The 26,114-nt window shown below is 40.0% G+C and overlaps 1 protein-coding gene across 1 annotated transcript in view; it reads right to left on the bottom strand.

Moving 5' to 3' along the window:
• Positions 1-22,887, bottom strand: part of ADGRG4 (adhesion G protein-coupled receptor G4) — a 117,647-nt gene extending 94,760 nt beyond the window's left edge. Inside the window, 3 exon segments of the mRNA XM_059883701.1 lie at positions 4,167-4,725; positions 4,728-4,783; positions 22,818-22,887. Coding sequence (XP_059739684.1) covers positions 4,167-4,725; positions 4,728-4,783; positions 22,818-22,887 — 685 coding nt within the window.
• Positions 22,888-26,114: the final 3,227 nt, after the last annotated feature.

The following is a 26,114-nucleotide window of genomic DNA, read 5'->3' as shown; positions in this document are numbered from 1 at the left end:
ATTGTTTGAATTTTAGCCATGCATGTCATTACTTTTAATTTAAAAACTGAATAAATTTTAATGAATAGTTAAATTAATAAAATAACTAGCAAAAATGGTAAATCAATTTAAACTATAAAAGTTTATATCCTTTTGTCTTGAAATTGTACTTTTAATCATGTGTCCTATGAAATTACAAGCCCATGTATACCAAGATGTGTGTACAAGAAAATTCATTGTAGCGTTATTTGTAACTGCAGAGTTGGAAGCAATTTAAATTCCCACTGATGGTGAGTTAGTCAAATAAATTGTAGTACAATGGATATATTAATATGAAACCCCAAAACAAATGAGGTGGGTATATTACTAAACATGTGTCCATCATATTAAGCTAAAACAAATCTAATTGTAAAACTATGTGTACATATGCGAATATTATTTTTGTTTTTTAAACTATACACACACATTACACCCGTGCAAACATACACACATTATAAATCCACAAGAAAAAAATTCTAAAAGAAAAATGACACCTCTGTGGAGAGGATGCAGGGTAGGTTTTACTATATACTTTATGTACTTCTGTATTATTTGAGTTTATTTTATTCACAACAATATGGATTGCATTTATAATATTTTTAAATAAAGAGATGCTTTAAAACTACTCTAAAATGGAATTACTAATGATTAGCACCTTTGCCTTGATTCTTATTAAATAATAAACACCTTTATTAAAATAAACCCCTTGTTTATTTCTGAGATATCCACAACTACAATGAATACTTGTTTATTAAACTCAGGTAGTGTTCATGGTTTTCAGCAAACGTTCCCCCAAAGCCTTGTTCTCATGAATATATAAATATATACATATATAATTTATGAGTAAATAGATTTATTGAGAATTATAACCTAGTAATGTGCTCATTACAATTTATTTTTGAAAGGTCATAATCTTTCTATGGAACATAAATAACAATTTATTAGGCAAAAGCTGAAGCTAGACATGTAGTAACCACTCCTATTTATTCAGATAATTGCCCTCTTTTTCCCAGATGTCAGACGGCAACATGGAGGTAGAAGAAATTCTGTGGTGTTATAGTTCCTTCAGTGGGGAGCAGGCAGTGATCGTAGCTGATAACCAGGTGGGTTAGCAGCAGCAGCAGCAATTCACTTCAAAGGAAGCTTCTAAGACAGTGTCTCATAACATTTTGGGGGGCCACAGACTCCTTTGAGGTAGTCCTGCAAGCCATGGAGGGTGAAAAGAATGGCTTTGCAACAGGACAGATCTTTGTTCAAATCCCTGCTCCGCTACTTATTTGATGGGTGACCTTCAGCAATTTATTTAAACTCTCAGAGCCTCTCTTTCCTCATCCATAAAGTGCCTGGCACACAGCAAGGACTCAGTAAAAGGCAGCAATTATGCTATTTTAGAATATGATGAAAACTACAGACTGTCCTCGGGGGAAAAAAATTCACCTTACATTTTTAGCATGGTGCATACCATCTCAAGGGTTTTGCTCACCCGTCAAAGCTGTTCTGAACCTCAGGTTAGAAACCCCTGGTCTAAGGTTTGAAAAGAACATTTGAAGACACCAGAATAATAAAAATAACATTTTCTTTTTTTTTTTTTCTACTCCTTTTACTGTTATTTTAGGTTGTGTTTTCTTTTGCTTGTTCATTGTATTGGATTATTTGTATATTATGTCCACCAGGACTTAATGAGAACAAGAGGATAGATTGTACATTAAAAAGTGTACAAAAGAGCAAAATGAATAAGGGCCATCTAACACTTTAACACTTCAGTTAGATTTAGTCATTTACCAGCAAAGTGTAGGAAAGACCATTGCCATTCACTGGCCAGATTAGGCTTTCAAAGACCACCACGAAGTATATGGATTTAATAGAGCCATACTTCTGGTTCCTTCCATCAAAGATAAAGTTACTTGAAACTGCTTTGAGTGAGCTGTTCAGGCTTAACCTACTAGTTCCTAGCTCAGTTTTTGTAAGCAGAGCCAGCCTGGACTTTTCGCTTTCATTTTCTAGCCTTCACAACAGAGAAAAACCAAATGCCTTCAGGTAGTAGCTCAAAGGAATAGCTCTCCTGTTCCTTTGCATTAGTCTGAGCTCAAAGAAATACAGCTTCCGGAATGTGCCGCTGCCATTATCTCAAACAGCATCCAGACCACTGGTGAGAATCTATCTCCAGAGTCAGTAAGAGCCCTATAAGGCATGGATATAGCCCCTAATCCCTCTCTGCTGCTGCTAAGTCGCTTCAGTCATGTCCGACTCTGTGCGACTCCAGAGACGGCAGCCCACCAGGCTCCCCCGTCCCTGGGATTCTCCAGGCAAGAACACTGGAGTGGGTTGCCATTTCCTTCTCCAATGCATGAAAGTGAAAAGCGAAAGGGAAGTCGCTAGTCGTGTCCAACTCTTCGCGACCCCATGGACTGTAGCCTACCAGGCTCCTCCGTCCATGGGGTTTTCCAGGCAAGAGTACTGGAGTGGGGTGCCATCGCCTTCTCCGAATCCCTCTCTACCCCCTCCCAAATCCATAAGAACAGTAAATAATATTCCTCTAAGAACAAATAAACATTTCAGGAAATGAAAAAAAATTCTACCTGGATGCTGTTATCAATGACTTCGCCCACGCTTTGGCTGCTGCTGACAATGATGGAGAAGATTGGATTTGAGAAGTGGGGACATTCAGAGAAAAATGATCTTAAATTTTCTCCTTAAAAATGGAAAGAAATACATGTGTAATTCAAAAAACCCAATTTTCTTACAAGAGTTTACTTTTAAATGGTTCTCCCACATCACTACTGCTTTCAAAAGAAAAATTAATTGGTATACCAATACTGTTTCCCACTGAAAGGGACTGGGATTCTTTGGTAAAATGGCTGAGTCTTGGGCTGAGTGGGAAAAGTACAAGATGAGCCTGTAACACTAGTATTGTGCTAGAAGCTAAGGAAGTACTCAAAAAATAATGGGAATATGTCAAAAGGACACAAGAGCCAGACTGAAGGACTCCCACTGGCCAAATCTGGGCCAATCTGAGCATGAAAATAAATGATAGCAACAGATTGTAACCCATTGAATAAACTAAGAGTCCATGAGTTCATGCTGATATAAACATACAAACAATCAGAGGAATAAACAAGTAAATGTGGAAGAAGAAGACACTCTTCCTCACAATAGAATATTAACTAATAAATATGGGAAAATGATGGAGTTCTAAAAATCATCATTTTGTAGTCATTATAATAATAAGTGATTGAAGCATGAATCATCAATAGATATAAAACTACTGGGTGAAAGTTTAATAAGAACAGGATATTGACATAGTTTCCAAATATCTCCCAGGAAATTACTTAATTACAAAGGAAAAAAATAGTAACTTTGCAGTGGAGAAATCTAACAGTCATTATCAGAATCAATTGATTAAAGTTACCATCAGCAGTAATGAGACCAACTGGCATCATGAAAGGCAGGGAAAGACAAAGGATCTGTTTCAGATAGAATCTATAAAGACTCATAACTAAATCAAATGCATGATCTGAATTGGATCCTGGACCAAGTAAAACACGAGAAATTATTAGGACAATTGGATAAATTTGAATATGAACTATGAATTAGATATTAGTATTTTATCAATGTAAAACTTCTTGATTTTGACCACTGTACTGTGGTTCTGTAAGAGAATTTCCTTATTTTCAGGGAATTACACACTGAGATATTAAGGGATTGAAATGAAGTCTTATATCTGCAACTTAATTTCAAATTATTAAGAAATAATTTGTGTGTATGTGTGTGTGTGTGTGTGGGTGTGGGTGTGGTTGTGGGTGTGAGAGAGAATGTGTGTATGGAGTGGGGGAAAATGAGGAGAGTGAGAGGGAGAAAGATAAAACATATGAGGAAATTGGAACAGTCAGTGAACCTGGGTAGAGAATATATAGAAATTTTTTGTCCTATTCTTGAGATTTTTCTGTAAGTTTGAAATCATATCAAAATACAAGACAGAAAATAATATTTGCTCTAAGTTAAAAGAAAAATGACAAAATCGTGGCAACCTTAGGCCCCTCTGAGGAAGACAGAACCTGAGCCGAGGAGTGGGTTGCTTAGAGTAGCGAACAGAAGAGTTCTGTACCGTCAGTATCCTTGCTAAGAAAGACCATTCATCAGTTACTCACAGCAGCGCAGTTTCACATCAACAGTTGGAATGATCTTGTTGACGAGCCAAACATCTTTTTCCCAATTAAACACATTTCTTCTCAGACACTTCATAAACTCTTCATTTCCCAGGATGTGGTCCCAGAGTTGAAAGTAGTACAAGCTGCTGGTGAACCTAAGAACCAGGCCTTGAACCTGGTCATTGTCTTTCTTGAGAAAATGTCCTAGAACCAGAGTCCCATTAGGCTCTAGGTTTTGTGGTTGATCCATAATTACCAGTATCCTTTTCTTATTCAGGAATAGCTCTAATCTGCCTTTTACACCATTCCATACCAACCATACTGTGTGCCACTGAAATGGAATCAGGTGGTAACGAATGTGAAAGGTCTTGCCAAAGTTGTACACAATTACCTGCTGATGATCTCCTGAGAGTTCAAGTTCTATGTCTTCTCTGCCCAGGAAAGTATTATTAGTAAGGTAGGAGAAAGCCATCCAATCACTTGATTTGACACTCACAAATCGCAGGTCAAGGCCTACTGTGAATTGACTTAGTCCAGGAATATTGTTGGTCAGGCTTTGCCATATGTATCAGCTTTGCCATAAAAATCCAGCCTTTTTCCTTTCAGTGAGAGTGAATCTGTCCACATTTGGGGGAAGGGAAAAGAGAAAACAAATGAAATTTCAGTAACAAAAAAATCAATTTTAACATCTTCCTTAGCTATAGAGTCCAGAGAAGGCAATGGCACCCCACTCCTGTACTGTTGCCTGGAAAATCCCATGGATGTTGGAGCCTGGTAGGCTGCAGTCCATGGGGTCGAGAAGAGTCAGACACGACTGAGCGACTTCCCTTTCACTTTTCACTTTCATGCATTGGAGAAGGAAATGGCAACCCACTCCAGTGTTCTTGCCTGGAGAATCCCAGGGACAGGGGAGCCTGCTGGGCTGCCGTCTATGGGGTTGCACAGAGTCGGACACGACTGAAGTGACTTAGCAGCAGCAGCAGCAGCCATAGAGTCAAATCCAGATTGTACAAGACTATTATGAGTCAATACTGGTGTGCATAAGCCAAAGAGTAAGATATTAAAAAAAAATCACCTCTATTTGACATTGACTTTATTTTGGCAGAAGAGCTTCTTCCTAATTATATTTAGCCTGGGATAGTATGAAAAGTTAGATTAGTGTTCCCAGAGGCCACAGCACACACCAACTGAACAATTTGGGGAGGGGGCAGTTAGAAGTGTGTGGCTAGTGGCGGGAACAGGCCAAGAAAAGGCAGCTTGGACTTAAAATTTGCTGCACGTAATACTCACTCATACAATCAAAAGATAACCATTTCCATCTACCTAACTGCCTTATTATATTCACATTGCAACAGCAATTTATTTCTCCAATGCCTTTTGCTGATCCAAATTACCTGATTTATTCTGCCTCTGGAGATGTCTTCTCACTGAGGCACTGACAGGGGCCTGAAGTATGGACAACACTGGAGCTGCAAGGCTTCTGTTTGCATTCAGGAGGGGTGCAGTGGCACTGCCCGGAGTGCAACCTGATTCCCTCCTACCATTTCCTCACTAAGAGGGCTGCAGCAGCTTTAAGAGGCTCAAGATGGCCATGGACCTGGTTACCATTGACTCTGGAGTCAGACGACCTGGGTTGGAATCCCAGCTCTGACACTCTTCAGGTAGGTCACTTTGAGCAAGTAACCTAACCTCCCAATGCGTCAATGTTTGCTTCAGTAAAATGAGAATTTAGGAGCACAAAGTTACATGAATGCATAACCCAAGGTCACCACCAAATAAGTCTCCTACCTATCAGCCTTACAAGATTGATTGAGGATTAAGTGAGATGATGTGTGTTCTCAAACATTACTGAAGGACATGTGCATTGGTCCAGTCTTTTGGCAGGCAATTTGGCAGAATCTATGAAGGACAGAATAAAGGACAGAAATGGTATGGACCTAACAGAAGCAGAAGCTATTAAGAAAAAGTGGCAAGAATATCCAGAACTATACAAAAAAGGTCTTCATGACCCAGATAATCACAATGTTGTGATCACTCACCTAGAGCCAGACATCCTGGAATGTGAAGTCAAGTGGGCCTTAAGAAGCATCACTATGAACAAAGCTAGTGGAAGTGATGGAATTCCAGTTGAGCTATTTCAAATCCTAAAAGATGATGCTGTGAAAGTGCTGCACTCAATATGCTAGCAAATCTGGAAAACTCAGCAATGGCCACAAGGCTGAAAAAGGTCAGTTTTCATTCCAATCCCAAAGAGAAGCAATGCCAAAGAATGCTCAAACTACCGCTTGATTGCACTCACCTCACATGCTAGCAAAATAATGCTCAAAATACTCGAAGCCAGGCTTCAACAGTACATAAACTGTAAACTTCCAGATGTTCAAGCTGGACTTAGAAAACGCAGAGGAACCAGAGATCAACTTGCCAACATCCTCTGGATCATCAAAAAAGCAAGAGAGTTCCAGAAAAACTTCTGCTTTATTGACTATGCCAAAGCCTTTGACTATGCGGATCACAACAAACTGTGAAAAGTTCTTCAAGAGATGGGAATATCAGACCACCTGACCTGCCTCTTGAGAAATCTGTATACAGGTCAAGAAGGAACGTTAGAACTGGACATGGAACAACAGACTGGTTCCAAATAGGAAAAGGAGTACGTCAAGGCTGTATATTGTCACCCTGCTTATTTAACTTATATACAGAGTACATCATGAGATACGCTGGGCTAGATGAAGCACAAGCTGTAATCAAGATTGCCGGGAGAAATATCAATAACCTCAGATATGCAGATGACACCACCCTTATGGCAGAAAGTGAAGAAAAACTAAAGAGCCTCTTGATGAAAGTGAAAGAGGAGAGTGAAAGAGTTGGTTTAAAACTCAACATGATCTGAGAAAACTAAGATCATGGCATCCGGTCCCATCACTTCATGGCAAAGAGATGGGGAAACAATGGAAACAGTGACAGATTTTATTTTGGGTGGCTCCAAAATCATTGCACATGGTTACTGCAGCCATTAAATTAAAAGACACTTGCTCCTTGGAAGAAAAGCTATGACCAGTCTAGACAGAATATTAAAAAGCAGAAACATTACTTTGCCAACAAAGGTCTGTCTAGTCAGAGCTATGGTTTTTCCAGTGGTCATGTATGGATGTAAGAGTTGGACCATAAAGAAAGCTGAATGCCAAAGAATTGATGCTTTTGAACTGTGGTGTTGGAGAAGACTCTTAAGAGTCCCTTGGACTGTAAGGAGATCCAACCAGTCCATCCTAAAGGAAATCAGTCCTGAATATTCATTGGAAAGACTGATGCTAAAGCTGAAACTCCAATGCTTTGGCCACCTAATGTGAAGAACTGACTCATTTGAAAAGACCCTGATGCTGGGAAAGATTGAAGGCAGGAGAAGAAGGGGACGACAGAGGATGAGATGGTTGGATGGATCACCGAGTCAATGGACATGAGTTTGAGTAGGCTCCGGGAGTTGTTGATGGACAGGGAGACCTGGCATGCTGCAGTCCATGGGGTCGCAAAGAGTCGGACATGACTGAGAGATTGAACTGAACTGAACAAGGATATTTATGGCAGCATTGTTTGTAACTGAGAAAAAAAATAGGAAAATCTCTATGTCTATCAAGAAGTAACTACTGCTGCTGCTAAGTCGCTTCAGTTGTGTCCGACTCTGTGCGACCCCATAGACGGCAGCCCAGCAGGCTCCCCCGTCCCTGGGATTCTCCAGGCGAGAACACTGGAGTGGGTTGCCATTTCCTTCTCCAATGCATGAAAGTGAAAGTGAAGTTGCTCAGTCGTGTCCGACTCTTCGTGACCCCATGGACTGCAGCTACCAGGCTCCTCCATCCATGGGATTTTCCAGGCAAGAGTACTGGAGTGGGGTGCCATTGCCTTCCCCAAGAAGTAACTAGTTAATTGTTATCTGTATACAATGGAGTCATAAAACAAAGTAGATGTATAGAGTCGTGGAGAGATTTCCAAAGTTTACTATTATGTGAAATGGGAGTTACATAAATGGCAGAAAGTATTATCTATGTGCCAGATCCTATTTCAAAAATAAGATAAAAATGTGTGTGCTGGCAAACACTAGAAAAAAATCTGAAAGAATATATACCAAACAGGTAAGAATTGAGTATCTTTAGGTTTGAGGGTTTAGGGGGATTTTACTTTCTATGTTATTTATTTCAGTAATGTTTACAATCTTAATAAATAAGGCATTATATTTCTAATCAGAAAAAAGGTGGATGTATGGATAAATGATAGATAGATAGAAACCACTTGTGGCCATACTTGGGGTCCTGCAGATAGAGGTAACTTCTGCTTGTGTGTGTGTTAGTCCCTCAGTCATGTCCAACTGTTTGCATCCCCATGGACTGTAGCCCGCCAGGCTCCTCTGTCCATGGAATTCTCCCGTCAACAATACTGGAGTGGGTTGCCATTCCCTTCTCTAGGGAATCTTGCCAACCCAGGGATCGAAGCCGGGTCTCCTGCATTGCAGGCAGAATCTTTACCATCTGAGCTACTTTGAGCAGAAGTGTGGTGTAGTGAAATCCATAAAGGCCAGATTCAGGCCCCAGTTTTAACCCTTCCCTAGCTGCATGAACATGGGAAATGAATGCAGGTAAAAGCATTTAAATATTTTAAAATTTTTTATTAAAGTATAGTTGATTTACAAGGTTGTTTAGTCTCAGGTGCTCAGCAAAGGGATTCAGATATATATATATATACACCAGTGAACCAGTGAAGTTGATCAGTCGTATCCAACTCTTTGTGATCCCATGGACTGTAGCCTACCAGGCTCCTCCATCCATGGAATTTTCCAGGCAAGAATACTGGAGTGGGTTGCCATGTCTTTCTCCAGGGGGTCTTCCCAACCCAGGGATCAAACCCAGGTCTCCCACATTGCAGGCAGATGCTTTACTGTCTGAGCTACCAGGGAAGCCCATATATACACACACACATTCTTTTCCAGATTTTTTTTTCCATTATAGGTTATTATAAGATATTAAATATAATTCCTGTGATACATGGTTATCTATGCTGTATATAACCCACTCCAGTGTTCTTGCCTGGAGAATCCCAGGGACGGGGTAGCCTGGTGGGCTGCTGTCTATGGGTCGCACAGAGTCGGACACGACTGAAGTGACTTAGCAGCAGCAGCAGCATGCTGTATATAATAGTGTGTATATAGTAGTGTGTACATGTTAATCCTAAATTCCTAATTTATCCCTCTCCCACGTGAAAGCTTTTAAGACAGTATCTGGCACATAGTGAGCACTATATGAATGTTAAATAAACTAACATCACTTCTCTATGCCTCGTTCCTCCATGGTAAAACAGGAGGAATAATGACCTACCTTGCAGGGATGTCATGAAAGTAGATGCAATAAGTAACAAATTAGGCAATAACTAACGCTTCGGTCACATATGTGAGAAAGTTGGTAAACTGTAAAGCCCCATATAAATGTCAGCCCTGTTTGCCCTGTTTGCCATCATCATTATCAGAGGTCTCTTCTCCCACCAGCTCTTTCGCGCCCTCACACATGCAAGCGCATCCACGCTGAGCCCTTTCTGTAGCCTCCAGGCCCCAAGCAGGGCTCCAAGGAGGCCAGGCTGTGATGAGGCAGGACAGGGGCTTTGTCCTTCTGTTTGGCCAGCCAACCAGCGTTCTCTGCCGGGCCTCTCCAGGGCCTGCTTCACAGCCACTTGTGTTTTTGCATATGATTAAACTATGCACTGCAGATGTCTGCTTGGATGCTGCCATCTGTTCCCTGGCAATTTTCAAGTTCAAATTGCATGATTGCTCCCCTGAAGTGTGTTCTCTCTTGATTTGGCTCCTCTGTGTCTCTTTGCCTCTACCCTCTGTTTCCTTTTATTTTAAATTACATTTATTGTTTCTCCAATTTTAGAAAAAGAAGTGTTTTTTTTCCCCATTGTAAAAGTAATACTGTACATGTTTTTAAAAGAAAAAAATGGAAAGTATTAGAAAGTAAAAAGATAACAAAGTCAGCCAGAGTCCCACCACCAGAAACAACCATTGTAAACATTTTACAATATTTGCTTTGTTCCATACATGGTCTATGTTACTGAGAACATATTGTGTGAAAAATGTGGTGCCCTGCTTTCCTCACTTAACATTATGACATATGTGTTCTCCATGTTAGGAAAACCCTATCGTAAACCTTATTTCAATGACAAAGTTACAGCCACCAGGAGTAACTGTATCTGTATTGATAAAACATATATAACATAAAATTCACCATTTTACTCATTTTAAAGTATACAATTCAGTGACATGTAATACATTCACAATGGTGTACAAACATCTCCATTATCTATTTCCAGAACATTTTCATCACTCCCAAAGGAAACCCTGTACCAATTAAGCAGTCGCTCTCCTCAGCCTGGCCCCTGGCAACCACTAATCTGCCTTTTGTCTCTGTGGATTTGCTTATTCTCGACATTTCATACAAATGAAATCATACAATGTGCCTTTTTGTGTCTGGCTTATTTCACTTAGCATAACGTCTTAAAGGTTCATCCATGTCACAGCATGTGTCAGTACTTCATTCTTTTATATGGCTGAATAATATTCCATTGCATGGGTATACCACATTTCAAAAATTCATTCATCCATTAATGGATATTTGGGTTGTTTCTACCTTTTGGCTATTATGAATAGTGCTGCTATGAACATTCATGCTATTTGTTGTGCTTGAACATGTTTTCATTGCTTTTGTGTGTATACCTAGGAGTGGGTCATAGAGTAATTTTATGTTTAACTTACTGAGTAACAGCCAAACTGTTTTCCAGCAGCAATCTATGAGGGTTCCAACTTCTTTACCTCCTTGCCGACCATTGTTTTCTGGGGTTTAAGAAATATTATAGCCATCCTACAGGGTGTCCGTGGCATCTCACTGTGAGTTTGATTTGCATTTCCCTAAAGAATTGGGAATACCAGACCACCTGACCTGCCTCTTGAGAAATCTGTATGCAGGTCAGGAAGCAACAGTTAGAACTGGACGTGGAACAACAGACTGGTTCCAAATAGGAAAAGGAGTACGTCAAGGCTGTATATTGTCACCCTGCTTATTTAACTTCTATGCAGAGTACATCATGAGATACGCTGGGCTGGAAGAAGCACAAGCTGGAATCAAGATTGCCAGGAGAAATATCAATAACCTCAGATATGCAGATGACACCACCGTTATGGCAGAAAGTGAAGAGGAACTAAAAAGCCTCTTGATGAAAGTGAAAGTGGAGAGTGAAAAAGTTGGCTTAAAGCTCAACATTCAGAAAACAAAGATCATGGCATCTGGTCCCATCACTTCATGGGAAATAGATGGGGAAACAGTGGAAACAGTGGCAGACTTTATCTTTTTGGGCTCCAAAATCACTGCAGATGGTGACTGCAGCCATGAAATTAAAAGATGCTTACTCCTTGCAAGGAAAGTTATGTCCAACCTAGATAGCATATTCAAAAGCAGAGACATTACTTTGCCAACAAAGGTCCGTCTAGTCAAGGCTATGGTTTTTCCTGTGGTCATGTATGGATGTGAGAGTTGGACTGTGAAGAAAGCTGAGCACCGAAGAATTGATGCTTTGGAACTGTGGTGCTGGAGAAGACTCTTGAGAGTCCCTTGGACTGCAAGGAGATCCAACCAGTCCATTCTGAAGGAGATCAGTCCTGGGATTTCTTTCAAAGGAATGGTGCTAAAGCTGAAATTCCAGTACTTTGGCCACCTCATGCGAAGAGTTGACTCATTAGAAAAGACTCTGATGCTGGGAGGGATTGGGGCAGGAGAAGGGGACAACAGAGGATGAGTTGGCTGGATGGCATCACCGACTCGATGGACGTGAGTCTGAGTGAACTCCAGGAGTTGGTGATGGACAGGGAGGCTTGGCGTGCTGCGATTCATGGGGTCGCAAAGAGTCGGACACAACTGAGCGACTGAACTGAACTGAACAACTAATGATATTGACCATCTTTTCATGTGTTTGTTGGCTATTTACATATCTTCTTTGGTGAAAAGTCTATTGAAGTCCTTTGCCCATTTTTTAAACTGGATTGTCTTTTGTTGTTGAGTTATAAGCACTCTTAATGTATTCTGTGTACTAGGACCTTATGAAATATGTTGAAATATATGACCTGCATATATTTCCCCTTCTGTAGACTGTTTTTTTCTTTTTCTTTTCTTTTTTGGCCATGCCATGTGGCATGCAGGATCTTAGTTCCCCAACCAGGGATAGAACTCATGTCCCCAGCAACAAAATTGCAGAGTCCTAACCACAGAACTACCAGGGGCTTCCCAGATGGTGCTAGAGGTAAAGAATCTGCCTGCCAATGCAGGAGATGCAAGAGATGCAGGTTTGATTCCTGGGTTAGGAAGATCCCCTGGAGGAGGACATGGCAACCCACTCCAGTATTCTTGCCTGGAGAATTCCATGGATAGAGGAGCCTGAAGGGCTACAGTCCATGGGATTGCCAAGAGTCAAACACAACTGGGCAACTGAACCAGCACAAAAACCACTGAACTGCCAGGGAAGTCTCTGTAGGCTGTCTTTTAACTTTCTTGCTAATGTCTTTTGATGCACTAAAGATTTTAATTTTGATGAGGTATAATTTACCTATTTTTCTTTTGTTCTTGTTCTTTTGGCGTCATTTCTAAAAATCTACTGTCAAATCTACTTCAGGGTCATGATGATTTACCTCTATGCTTTCTAATAAAAATTTTATAGTTGTAGTTCTTATATTTAGCTCTTTCATCCGTGTTAATTTTTTATATGGTGTGAACTTCATTCTTTTACCTGTGTTTACATGTATTTTTATGTATACAATGGATATATGTTTATATATCCAGTTTTCCCATCACTTTTTGTTGAAGATTACTTTTCCTCATTGAATGGTCTTGGTACCCTTGAGACCATTCAATGAGGAAAAAGTAATTAATTGACCAGACGTATATGGGTTTCTTTCTGGACTCTAATTCTGTTCCATTAATCCATGTCTATCCTTATGCCAATAATGTATTGTTTTGATCATTGTAGCTTTGTAGTAAGTTTTTAAATCAGGAGGTATGAGTCTTCTAATTTTGTTCTTTTTCAAGGGTTTGTTGCCTATTCAGTGTTCCTTGCAATTCCATATGAATTGTGGCATCAGTTATTCCATATTTGTAAAAAAGGGCATTGGAATTTTGATAGGGTTTGCATTGAATCTAGAGATCTCTTTGTGGTATATTGCTATCTTAATATTAAATCTATAAACATGGGAGCTTTTCCATTTATTTAGGTCTTCTTTATTTTATCAATGTTTGTGGTTTAAGTGTAGAAATCTTTCACCTACTTGGTTAAATTTATTCCTAGGCATTTTATTCTTTTAGATAGTATTGTAAACAAAATTGTTTCCCTAATTTCATTTCAGATGCTCATTGCTGGTGCATAGAAATACCGCTAATTTGTATATGTTGATATTGTATCCTGCAACTTTGCTGAATTTGTTTGCTAACTTAAATATCCTTTTTTTTTTTTTTTTTTTATTCCTGAGGATGTTCTTTATGTAAGATTTTATTATCTGTGAATATAGTTTTACTTTTTCTTTCCAGTTTGGATGTCTTATTTCTTTTTCTTGCCCAATTACTTTGACTAGAACTTCCAGTATAATATTGAATAGAAGTGGTGAAAATGGATATTCTAGTCTTGTTCCTCATCTAGAGGAAAAGCTTTCAGTTTTTCACCATTAAATATGATGTTCACTATGGGGTTTTCATAGATGCCCTTTACAAGTTGAGGAAGTTATGTCCTATTTCTAGTGTGTTGAATCCTTTTATCATGAAAAGGTGTTGGATTTTGTCAAATACTTTTTCTACATCAATTAATATGATCATGTGTCTTTCCCCTTCAATCTATTCATGCAGTGTATTGTATTGACACATTAATTTTTATATGTTGAACCACCTTTGCATTCCTGACATAAATTCTACTTGGTCAGGGTAGATAATCCTCTTAATATGCTACTGGATTTTGTCTGTTAGTATTTTGTTAAGAATTTTTGCATCTGAGACAGGGTGCTCAGGGCCGGAGCACTGGGATGACCCTGAGGGATGAGATGGGGAGGGAGGTGGGAGCAGGGTTCAGGATAGGGAACACATGTACACCCATGGCGGATTCAAGTCAATGTATGGCAAAAACCACTACAATATTGTAAAGTAATTAGCCTCCAATTAAAATAAATTAATTAATTAAAAGAAAGAATTTTTGCATTAAAATTCATATGGGATATTGATTTGTATTTTTCTTTTCTCAGGATGTCTTTATCTATCAGCACCATTTTTAAACTCTAGCAGATTGATACAGCAAGTTCATGCCCCAGGTCTGTTACTCAGTATGTAATTTTGTTTTTTGCTAAATTCCAAAGCCGTTTGCCTGATGATGCCAAGTTTAAGCAATTTTTAAGCAGAATTGAATTCACTGAGTATTAAACAATGCCACTTCCCCCCAGAAGGCTCCTGCTTTTTATTATCTGATTTTCAGGGCAGGAGTATAACTGGAGCCTTGGCCCCTACTGCCAGTTTCCAGTGCCCAGCATAACAGCTGGCACATAGTAGGTCCTTTATTGCTACATGCTGAATATATAATGGTTGTGCACTGTATTAGGCCACTGAGTTGGAGACTAACAAGTGGGTTGATGGAGGGCTGTCCATTGTGCAAAAGTTATCAGCGATGTGGGTGAAGCATCTGGCATAGTATGACAAATTCTGAACTACAAACTGAACTTGTGCGCCCTGCCCTCTGTTTTAGAAAATCTTTGGCAAAATATCAGGAGAGAGTTCACTCTCCCTATCAGACCCCAAAAGTAACAAATACATTCATTGTAAAAGTCAGTGAGGGGATTCCTTGGCATACCAGTGGTTAGGACTTGGCCCTGTCACTGCTGTGTGTGACCCAGGTTTAATCCCTGGTCGAGGAATTAAGATCTTGCAAGTAGCACAGCCAAAAATAAATAGATGATAGATAGATAGACAAATTTTCAAAAATAAAATAAGTAAAAGTCAGTAAATAAAAAATTTAGGATTCTAGGGACTTTCCTGGTGGCCCAGTGGCTGAGAATCCACACTTCCACTGCAGGGGGCACGGGTTAGATCCTGGGTTGGGGAGCAAGATCCTACATGCCATGTGGCCACACACACAAAAAATTAGAACCCTAAGAGGTAGATAATCAGAATGATTTTTTTTCAACAAAATCCCTTTGTTTTCTGAAGACAGGATTAGTAATCATCAGATATATTCTATACTAGCTTTTCTGTCATCTCTTGGTAAAGATTCTCCTTGAAATGTTAAAGTGTTTCAAAGGTTAGGGGACTGAGATTTCAGGAGCGCTGCTCTGCACCATCTTAGGAGGAGTGAACAAATGGGGTTCCTTCCTGGCCAGGCACTGTGGGCATGACCTGGTCTCTGTTTCTCCCCTATAAAGTAACCTGCTTTCCTCTACTTTATGCAAGAGTTCTGATCCAGAGACCCTGACCGAGTGTCTGAGTGGAATAAGTTGCCAGGGAGCTGTAAGCAAAGAACCACAAACAACAGAAATGTATTGTCTCACAGTTCCGGAGGCTAGAAGTCTGAGGTCAAAGTGTAGGCAGGGTCGTTTCCTTATGGGGCCCCTGAGGGAAAAATCTGTTTCTGGCCTCCTAGTTTCTGGTGGTTTATGGACAATATGGGGTGTTCTGTGGCTTCTGCTACATCACCCTAATTTCTGCCTTTATCCTCACATGGCCTTCTTCTTGTGTGCCTATCTGTGTCCAAATGTCCCCTTTGTATAAGGACCACCAGTCATATTGGATTAGGGGTCCATACTACTACAGTGTAACTTCATCTTTTTAATAATGTACTAATTACGTTTGTAATGACCCTATTTCCAAACATGGTCACATTCTCAGGTGCTGAGGGTTAAGACTTCAACATATGAATTGTGGGCGGGATAGAGTTCAACTCATAATACTGCATAAGGCTCAAAGCCCAGCTAACCACCTGGCAATACCTCCTGTCCAAGGAAGGAGAGAAATCAGAGCTGATTTGAGGGAAGGGGCTCCCTAGAGTCATTGGCTGTACCAATCCTGTAAAGAATCTGCCAATTCTGAAGGTGAACATTCTGCCAAGTGTATACCATGCCTGCCTCAATGAAGGAAAAGTCATTACTCATAAAAGGGCTCTTCTGGCTCTTAGTACACAAATCTTTGCAAAAGAATATCCAAGAGCGTTGAAAAATTTAGTAGACCAGCCTTGGCTGTCTAAGTAGATATAGTAGATACACGCTTTATACTGGGGAGCTCCATTACCCACATCACTGTGGCCATCATATAGATAACCATCCACATGATGATGGCTACTGCCATCCACTGCCTATACTTCTCTCTGGTCTTGTGAGTAACCAACTATTCTTTAGATAAACCCTTGTACACTGTTTGTGAGATTGCAAATTGGTGCAGTCACTATGGAAAACAGTGTGGAGCTCCTCAAAAAACTAAAAATAGAGTTACCATATGACCCAGCAATGCCACCATCTAGTATATATTTGGAAAAAATGAAAACACTGATTAGAAAAGATACATGCACCAGTGATCAAAGTAGCACTATTCACAAAGCCAAAATATGGAAGGAACCGAAGTGTCCGCTAACAGATGAACAGATAAAGAAGATGTGCTACTTATTGTACTATTTCCAAACTGAACCTTAATACTGATACAGCTTAATAAGGCAAAGGTATCCTGACAATGTTGGTATTACTAATATTTTTATATTATTGACAATAATATTTTGTATAAGTATTAACATTTTTAAAAGATTTATATATACACACACATATACACACAATGGAATATTATGCATCCATAAAAAGAATGAAATTCAGCCACTTGCAGCAACTCAGATGGACCTAGAGAATATTATGTTTAGTGAAATAAGTCAGACAGAGAGAGATACAGTATGATATCATTTATACATGGACTCTAAAAAGTAACACAAATGAATGTATATGCAAAACAGACTCACAGATATAGGAAATAAATAAGCAGTGGAGGAAGGGATAATATAGGAGTAGGGGATTAAGAATTACATGTTATTATGTACAAAATAAGCTACAAGGCTATATTACATAGCACAGGCAATTCTAGTCATTATCTTGTAATAACTTTGAGTGGATTATAATCTGTAAAAATATTGTCACTATGCTGTACAGCTGAAACTAGTATAATATTGTAAATCAATTATACTTCAATAAATTTTAACTAATTAAAACAGATGGTATACTAACCTGGAACTTTACATATAGAAAAAAAATTCCTATACCATCAATGAATAAATTTGCCCCCTACAAATGTAAAAACAAAAATGAAAAAAACAGATCTTCTGTATATAGAAGCACCCAACTTTGAGCCTCATTTCTCTCACCAGTCCAGTCACAGAGTTATCCAACATGGCCTCTCCTCCAGATCATGTATGTGGCTTGCCAAGAGTTCTTGGAATAGGAGGCAGAGGAATCACCTTCACAAAGGTAATGAGATTGTCCCTTCAAATCTTGCATCCAAGGCCATGTCTCACTCAACAAAATAGATGTTCTTATTCATAAAGCCAAAAGCATCCTGGAACATTCATTTACTGAACAATGATGGTCATTGAGCCCTGATCATGTGGCAGTATTGGAATACAGTGATAGAGTGAACACATGTCCACACCAGGTCCCTGGCCTTAACATTCCAGAGAGAGAGAGGCAGTCACTCAACAAGAGAAGAATTACGAACTCTGAACTGTGCTCTGAAGGAAATTAAAAGGCTGATGAGCTAGAAAATGGCGGGGGGGGGGGTCAGGAATGTCTACATTCAATCAGATAGTTAAGGACAACCTCTGTGAAGAAGAGTCACTTTAGTCCTAGGGGATAAAAAAGAGCTAGGGTCACAAAGATGTGAAATAAGAGCGACCCAGACATGGGTAATAGTATGTGCAAAGGTCTTGAGATGGGACTGTGCCTGCCACACTCGAGGACTAGGAAGGTGTGTCTGGAGTGAGAGAGAGGAAGTGTGGTAGGAAATGAGGCCCAAGAGGCACTGGGAAACCAGACCATGCAGTGCTTTTTAGGGCTAATTACAGAGTATCCTAATTGTGATGGAGATGTACTGACAAATTTTGAGTAAAAGAGCGACTGACTTAGTACCTTAAAGGAGTTCTCTGATTGCTCTGTTGAGAATAGGCTATCAAAGAGCAAAAGTAAAAGCTGGGATCCACGAGTCCGTTCCCTGTGTCTGCATCTCTATTCCTGCCCTGCAAATAGATAGCCACTGGGAAACAGCTGGACAGCACAGGGAGCTCAGCTGTGTTGACCTAGAAGGGTGGGATGGGGGATGGTGGGAGGGAGGTTCAGGAGGGAGGGGATAGATGTATACTTATGGCTGATTCACTTCATTGTACAGCACAAACTAATACAACATTGTAAAGCAATTATACTCCAATTTTAAAAAAATAAAAAATTGTTTTTAAAAAGCAGGGAGCCCAGCAGCTATTTATGCTTTATTCTTTCCCTTCTCTTTCCCCTTCCCCTCCATTCTGCAGCTATTCAGTTCCTGACCTCAGTCTTCACCCGCTCCTTGCTGGTGCTGCTCTCACCGTTTAGGCCTTATGACAGATTTGGTTTCTTCTTCTTGACCCTTGATATTCTTTCCATGGACATGGTTTTCCTCCGTACTCTGGCCTCATCCAATGATGGCATCTGAATCACCTTCTGCCCGATCTAGGCTTGACCTCACTCTGTCTCCCACGCAGACCCTTATAGTTGGGAAGCTGGAGACTCATCTGAAGTTCAATGGGGACTGTTTCAAGAACCAATTTTTTTTTCCAGGAAAAATGATGAATTTCTCACCAATTGAAGGACAATGAAAACTAATTGTTGGATAACCTAAAAGAAACACCTGGAGTAACAGGCAAATTTGGCCTTGGCGTACAGAATGAAGCAGGGCAAAAGCTAATAGAGTTTTGCCAAGAGACTGCACTGGTCATAGCAAACACCCTCTTCCAACAACACAGGAGAAGACTCTACACATGGACATCACCAGATGGTCAACACCGAAATCAGATTGATTATATCCATTGCAGCCAAAGATGGAGAAGCTCTATACAGTCAGCAAAAACAAGACCGGGAGCTGACTGTGGCTCAGATTGTGAACTCCTTATTGCCAAATTCAGACTGAAATTGAAGAAAGTGGGAAAAACCACTAGACCATTCAGGTATGACCTAAATCAAATCCCTTATGACTATACAGTGGAAGTGAGAAATAGATTTAAGGGACTAGACCTGATACACAGAGTGCCTGATGAACTATGGACAGACATTTGTGACATTGTACAGGAGACAGGGAGCAAGAGCATCCCCAAGAAAAAGAAATGCAAAACAGCAAAATAGCTGTCTGAGGAGGCCTTACAAATAGCTGCAAAAAGAAGAGAAGCAAAGGAGAAAAGGAAAGATATAAGCATCTGAATGCAGAGTTCCAAAGAATAGCAAGGAGAGATTAGAAAGCCTTCCTCAGTGATCAATACAAAGAAATAGAGGAAAACATAGGATGGGAAAGACTAGAGATCTCTTCAAGAAAATTAGAGATACCAAGGGAACATTTCATGCAAAGATGGGCTCGATAAAGGACAGAAATGGTATGGACCTAACAGAAGCAGAAGATATTAAGAAGATGTGGCAAGAATACACAGAAGAACTATACAAAAAAGATCTTCACAACCCAGATAATCACTAAGGTGTGATCACTCACACTCATCTAGAGTCAGACATGCTGGAATGTGAAGTCAGGTGGGCCTTAGAAAGCATCACTATGAACAAAGCTAGTGGAGGTGATGGAATTCCAGTTGAGCTATTTCAAATCCTGAAAGATGATGCTGTGAAAGTGCTGCACTCAATATGCCAGCAAAGTTGGAAAACTCAGCAGTGGCCACAGGACTGGAAAAGGTCAGTTTTCATTCCAATCCCAAAGAAAGGTAATGACAAAGAATGCTCAAACTACTGCACAATTGCACTCATCTCACACGCTAGTAAAGTAATGCTCAAAATTCTCCAAGCCAGGCTTCAGCAATACGTGAACTGTGAACTTCCAGGTGTTCAAGCTGGTTTTAGAAAAGGCAGAGGAACTGGACATTGAATTGCCAACATCCGCTGGATCATTGAAAAAGCAAGAGAGTTCCAGAAAGACATCTATTTCTGCTTTATTGACTATGCCAAAGCCTTTGACTGTGTGGATCACAATAAACTGTGAAAAATTCTGAAAAGGATGGGAATACCAGACCACCTGATCTACTTCTTGAGAAACCTGTATACAGGTCAGGAAGCAACAGTTAGAACAGGACATGGAACAACAGACTGGTTCCAAATAGGAAAAGGAGTACGTCAAGGCTGTATATTGTCACCCTGCTTATTTAACTTCTATGCAGAGTACATCATGAGAAACGCTGGGCTGGAAGAAGCACAAGCTGGAATCAAGATTGCCGGGAGAAATATCAATCACCTCAGATATGCAGATGACACCACCCTTATGGCAGAAAGTGAAGAAGAACTAAAGAGCCTCTTGATGAAAGTGAAAGAGGAGAGTGAAAAAGTTGGCTTAAAGCTCGACATTCAGAAAACTAAGATCATGGCATCCGGTCCCATCACCTCATGGCAAATAGATGGGGAAACAGTGGCTGACTTTATTTTTCTGGGCTCCAAAATCACTGCAGATGGTGATTGCAGCCATGAAATTAAAAGACGCTTGCTCCTTGGAAGGAAAGTTATGACCAACCTAGATAGCATATTGAAAAGCAGAGACATTATTTTGCCAACAAAGGTCCATCTAGTCAAGGCTATGGTTTTTTCAGTAGTCATGTATGGATGTGAGAGTTGAACTATAAAGAAAGCTATGTGCAGAAGAATTGATGCTTTGAACTGTGGTGTTGGAGAAGACTCTTGAGAGTCCCTTGGACTGCAAGGAGATCCAAGCAGTCCATCCTAAAGGAGATTAGTCCTGGGTGTTCATTGGAGGACTGATGTTGAAGCTGAAACTCCAATATTTTGGCCACCTGGTGCGGAGAGCTAAGTCATTTGAAAAGACCCTGATGCTGGGAAAGATTGAGGGCAGGAGGAGACGGGGACAACAGAGGATGAGATGGTTCGATGGCATCACCGACACAACGGACATGGGTTTGGGTGGACTCCGGGAGTTGGTGATGGACAGGGAGGCCTAGCGTGCTGTGGTTCATGGGGTGCAAAGGGTCAGACACGACTGAGCAACTGAACTGAACCTAAAAGAAACATTGTCTTGATTCATTAATTTTAAGGCTTAAAATCAATTCATCTATTGTAATTTTTATTGATCAATGACATTCCTCACAAAACGCATTTTAATCTTCAACTTTTTCTTCCATGACTTCACTAAAGACTTCTAGGTCCCTCTATTCCCAGATCCCTCTTTACCCACCACACACACAAAATCCACTTAGAGTTTGTGTCACACACACCACCACCGTACAGGTGTTCAAAGTTTTATAATTTCAAACTGCATTAATTTATTAAATCAACAAATATGTACTGACTGCCTCAGCTGTGTGTCAAGACCTATGCTGGATGCTTTGGATAAAGAAACAGGACAAACATCCTGCCTTTGAGGAAACTGGGAAAAGATAAGTCAACATCTTAGCAAGTAGTCAAGGCCAGGCGACAGAGTTGCCACTGTGACCCCTAGATCCAATTTCAAGCTTCATTATAAGAAACAGAGTTTCCCATCAGGCCCTGCACACAGTCAGTGTTTGTTGCTGATGGTGATGATGATTTGGTATTTTTCCAGAAGATCGGCTCTCAAATCTGAGGGCCATTCCAATTAAACCCGAAGTATATTTCATCAAGGAATTGTCACTCATTGGCATGTATGGCCTTTTAGCTAAAGACTGATGTGCTAAATGAGCAATGTTATCTTACTGAATTCACTTAACATGGATGACATTGCAGTCTTCCAAAACGATCTCATTCTCAAGTTTCCAAATTACCAGCTACTGCAGTTCAACTTTCTCAATCATCTATTTGCTGCAGAATAGAAACAAAGACAGAATCTGTCTTTGTTTTGATCACAGTCCAGTCAAGGGTTGGGCCTCCCAGATCAGATACATGTTCCTCACCATGAATCAGTGACCAGCTTTCATCACACCTCAGCTTTCCCATGTGTTTTCTACGATTGTTGCTATATATGTATATAATAGCGATAGGAAGATGATATCATAATGCTCCAGGGAGCTTTAAATAAAGCATTATGCATAAAAGAAAACAGTCTAAAAGTAAAACCAAAGCTTCAGTTAAGTGCTGATTGGCCCCCAAATGGCATTTCAGAGTTTCATTAGGAAATGTCAAAGACAGCAGTAGTCCAAGCTATTATCTACTTGAGGCCAGTTCTCCATCTATCACAGGTAATCCTGAGTGAGTGGATTCACTTGCTGAAGCTCCAACTTGTCCTCTAGCCATATGAACTAACAGGAAGCCATTAAGAGGCAACCCAACAATTTTTCAAATACTTTATTTCGATAACCTACTGTCCATGAGATATTAAAAGGGTTAATAAGAATACATTTTCTTACCTGAGAGAAAGATAAAACTCGACATGAGAATGGTTCCATAAAGCTTCTGATATATAATGTGTTCTTTCATTGTTTAAACCTGCAATGAAAAATCAGAAATAAGCTGAGCTCAGTCAGAAGAAACGATTTCCAAGTGCATGTGACTATACTTGTCCTTCGGATCCCACACAAGACTTTTCCTGTTGCTTAAAGCCAACATTTATTGTTGCTGTTTAGTGCTCAGTCGTGTCTAACTCTTGTGACCCCATGGACTGTAGCCCTCCAAGCTCCTCTGTCTATGGGATTTCCTAGGCAAGAATACTGGAGTAGGTAGCCATTTCCTTCTCAAGGATCCTGCCCCAGGAATCAAACCTGTGTCTCCTGCATTGGCAAGGGAGTTCTTTACCACTGAGCCACTAGAGAAGACCCAAAGCTGACATAGTCAGCCACAATATAGATGCTTGTGAGTTATGCAGCTTGGCTGCCACCTCATCGACAGATTTATTTGCATATCCACCTAACACATTTTATTGAGTGCCTACTATGTGTCAAATACTGTTTTACACACTGGGAATACAGTGCTGGAAAGACAAGACAGAGATACCTGCTTTCATGGGGCAGTTAGCCCAGAGGGCAACTCAGTCATTAAATGTATAATTACAAAAGGTGATGTATTCAGCCTTTTTCCTTTAAATGGCAGAAACTGTTTTTTTTTTTTTTAATTGGAGTATAGTTGCTGTACAATGTTATTTTCTGCTGTATAACAAAGTGAATCAACTATATGTATACATATATCCCCTCCCTCTTGAGCCACCCCCACCCTCCATTTGCGCATTCAACCTTAATGCGCATAACTTCAACCCAACTTGCCATTTTAATGATGCTAAACTTTTTGGAGGAAGCATTATGCAAGATCTGATAGACAAAAGTAACTCATCAAATCATTGCTATTTCTAAAAGCACATCTGTTTAGAGAAACCTGACTATTTTCTTATGTTGACCCACCTTCTCTCCTTAAATAATCATAACTAAAGCTGCTTATTTGGGAAACATACTGGAAGTCCCCCTTGTTCCAACCAAAAGCGGTATTAAAACTACAAATCCTATGGAAACTATTACAGAAGCTTGGCAGTAAGGCACGGGTGGGTATTTTCTGATTTTAAACAAAATACACTTCTGAATGATTTACCACTGATTTTCACATTTTTTTCTATAGAATAAGGCAACATATTGTATTTCTTTCCACTTCTAAGCAGGGTTTGGAGTGAATTGACTCACTTTATATTTAAAGTAACAGAAGCCAATTAGGAAACCAAATGAGTCTTGGGCGTGCTATGAGCACCAGCCATTAATAAAGCTCTTCATATTTACCAAGTGTGCTACTGCTATTCTCATTAGAATAATAAGGAAATTTGTATGACTTGGATGGATTTTCTAAACTACAAGCTTAGAAGTAAGGGGCTGTCTAAATCTTTTATGACTTGCGAGATGAAATGCAGGTTAAATTTCCAGTGCTGGAAGAGGATCTGACTGAGAATCCGTAACTAGCTTTGAGACTGTATTGCTTATTGCCGTTCCTTCATTTTCCTGGGCCTCAGTTTCCTTATCTGTAAAAATGGAGATAATAATCTGCCTATTTCCCAGAGCTGCTACAAAAGAGGATCAAATGAGGTGATATTTCAAAGGCAATTTTCAAAGTATAAAGTGCTATAGAAATGGATATGATTGCTATCTATAAAATGGAATTTTCAGCAGCAAACAATCCAATTTATACCTTCCTTGCATTTCCTCTTAACTTTTATAACAATTTCAAGGTATATTTCAGAAACTTACCTCGCACCCCATAAATAAACGCTGGAACATTCATACTACAGAATACTATGCAGTCATTAAAAGGAATAAGGTAAGTCTCTATGTTTATTAGGCATGAAAGGTGGGTTGGAGGAGGGGGGCTGATGACTGAGGATTTTTCCTCTGTATACCATACAATTCTGTACTGCTTAATTCTTTCATAATTAGCATACATTACCTACATAATTTTGAAACATGAAGGAAAGGAGAAAGAAAAGGAGGGAGGGAGAGAGGAAGGGAGGGGAAACAGGAAGGAAGGGGACAACAGAGATAGGAAGGAAGAATGGGAATGAAAGGGGTTTCCTGTATGCCTCATACCATTTTGTACTGTTTACTTTACAGTGATCCTGCATTACTTTCATAATTTAAAAAAAATGAAGGAAAGGAAGAAAAAGGCAAGAGAGAAGAGAGGGTAGAAATGAAAGACTTTTATGTCTCATACAATTACATGCCATTTGGTTTTTATGATGAATATCTGTTACTTTTGTAGTTTAAAGAAATTTAAAGGAAGGTGAAAGAGAAAGAAGGAAGGAAGACACTTACCTGAGGACTAGACTCCCTTAGCCTCCCACCCCTGTGTCACTGTGGAGTCCAGAAGATGAGTTTGCTTTTCCAATGACTAGATCTGGTTTCTGAATCCCTACATTTGATGTGAAATGAGACAAGCAAAAAATAAAAATAACAAAGCAGGAGGTTCATTATCTGCTGGCCATGCCTCAGTCACCTTCTTCTGTGGATCAGATCAGCCTCTCTGCTCTTAGCTTTATGGGGCTTGTTGATTGGGCACATCCCCTTTTTGTGGCTCGTAGCACGTCATGGGGCTGCTCTCCCAAGCAGGAAATCAGCAGGAGTAAAGTTCTCAGGTGTATCACACACACTTGCAATAACCCATTAATTTGAGGACTCTTTCCCAGTTTTCAGTAACGATTATCTTCAGTTGCCAGTTGATTATGGCTTTGGTAAACTGAATCTATTAAATAGACACTTGTTCACTTAAGCTCGTTTCATTTTATTAAGACAATGGGGAGGAAGGGGCAATGATGTTCAGAACTAGAAGCAGAAAGCAGAGGCCAAGGAAGTATTAACTTGTTCACATCTCACACTGTCAGTAAAGGGAAGCCAGCTGTTTACTCTCGCTGCAGATCCAGCCTTCAAATTGCCTTGAAAAGAAGTAAACTTCCAGAACTTGTTTGTTGGAGTCATTCTCAAGATGGAGGAGGTAGCTTTTGCCCCAGGAGGTGTCAGTAAAGACCTTTGGGGATGATGGAAATACTAAATCCCATCAACCATCCAGAGATGATTCCTGCCACCCTCTGCATTTCCAAGATCGGAACCCTGAGGTCCACAGGGTAGAATGAATTGCTTAAGGTCATGGAGCTTAGGAGAGGCAGAGCAGGAATGAAAACTGAGGCTCCTGACTCCCAGACCAGTGCATTTTCCTTTCCACCTCACACCGTAAATGGGAAA

The sequence above is a fragment of the Bos taurus genome, chromosome X (assembly GCF_002263795.3).
Source record: "Bos taurus isolate L1 Dominette 01449 registration number 42190680 breed Hereford chromosome X, ARS-UCD2.0, whole genome shotgun sequence".
NCBI lineage: Eukaryota > Metazoa > Chordata > Mammalia > Artiodactyla > Bovidae > Bos > Bos taurus.
This window is presented reverse-complemented; position numbering and strand designations above follow the sequence as displayed.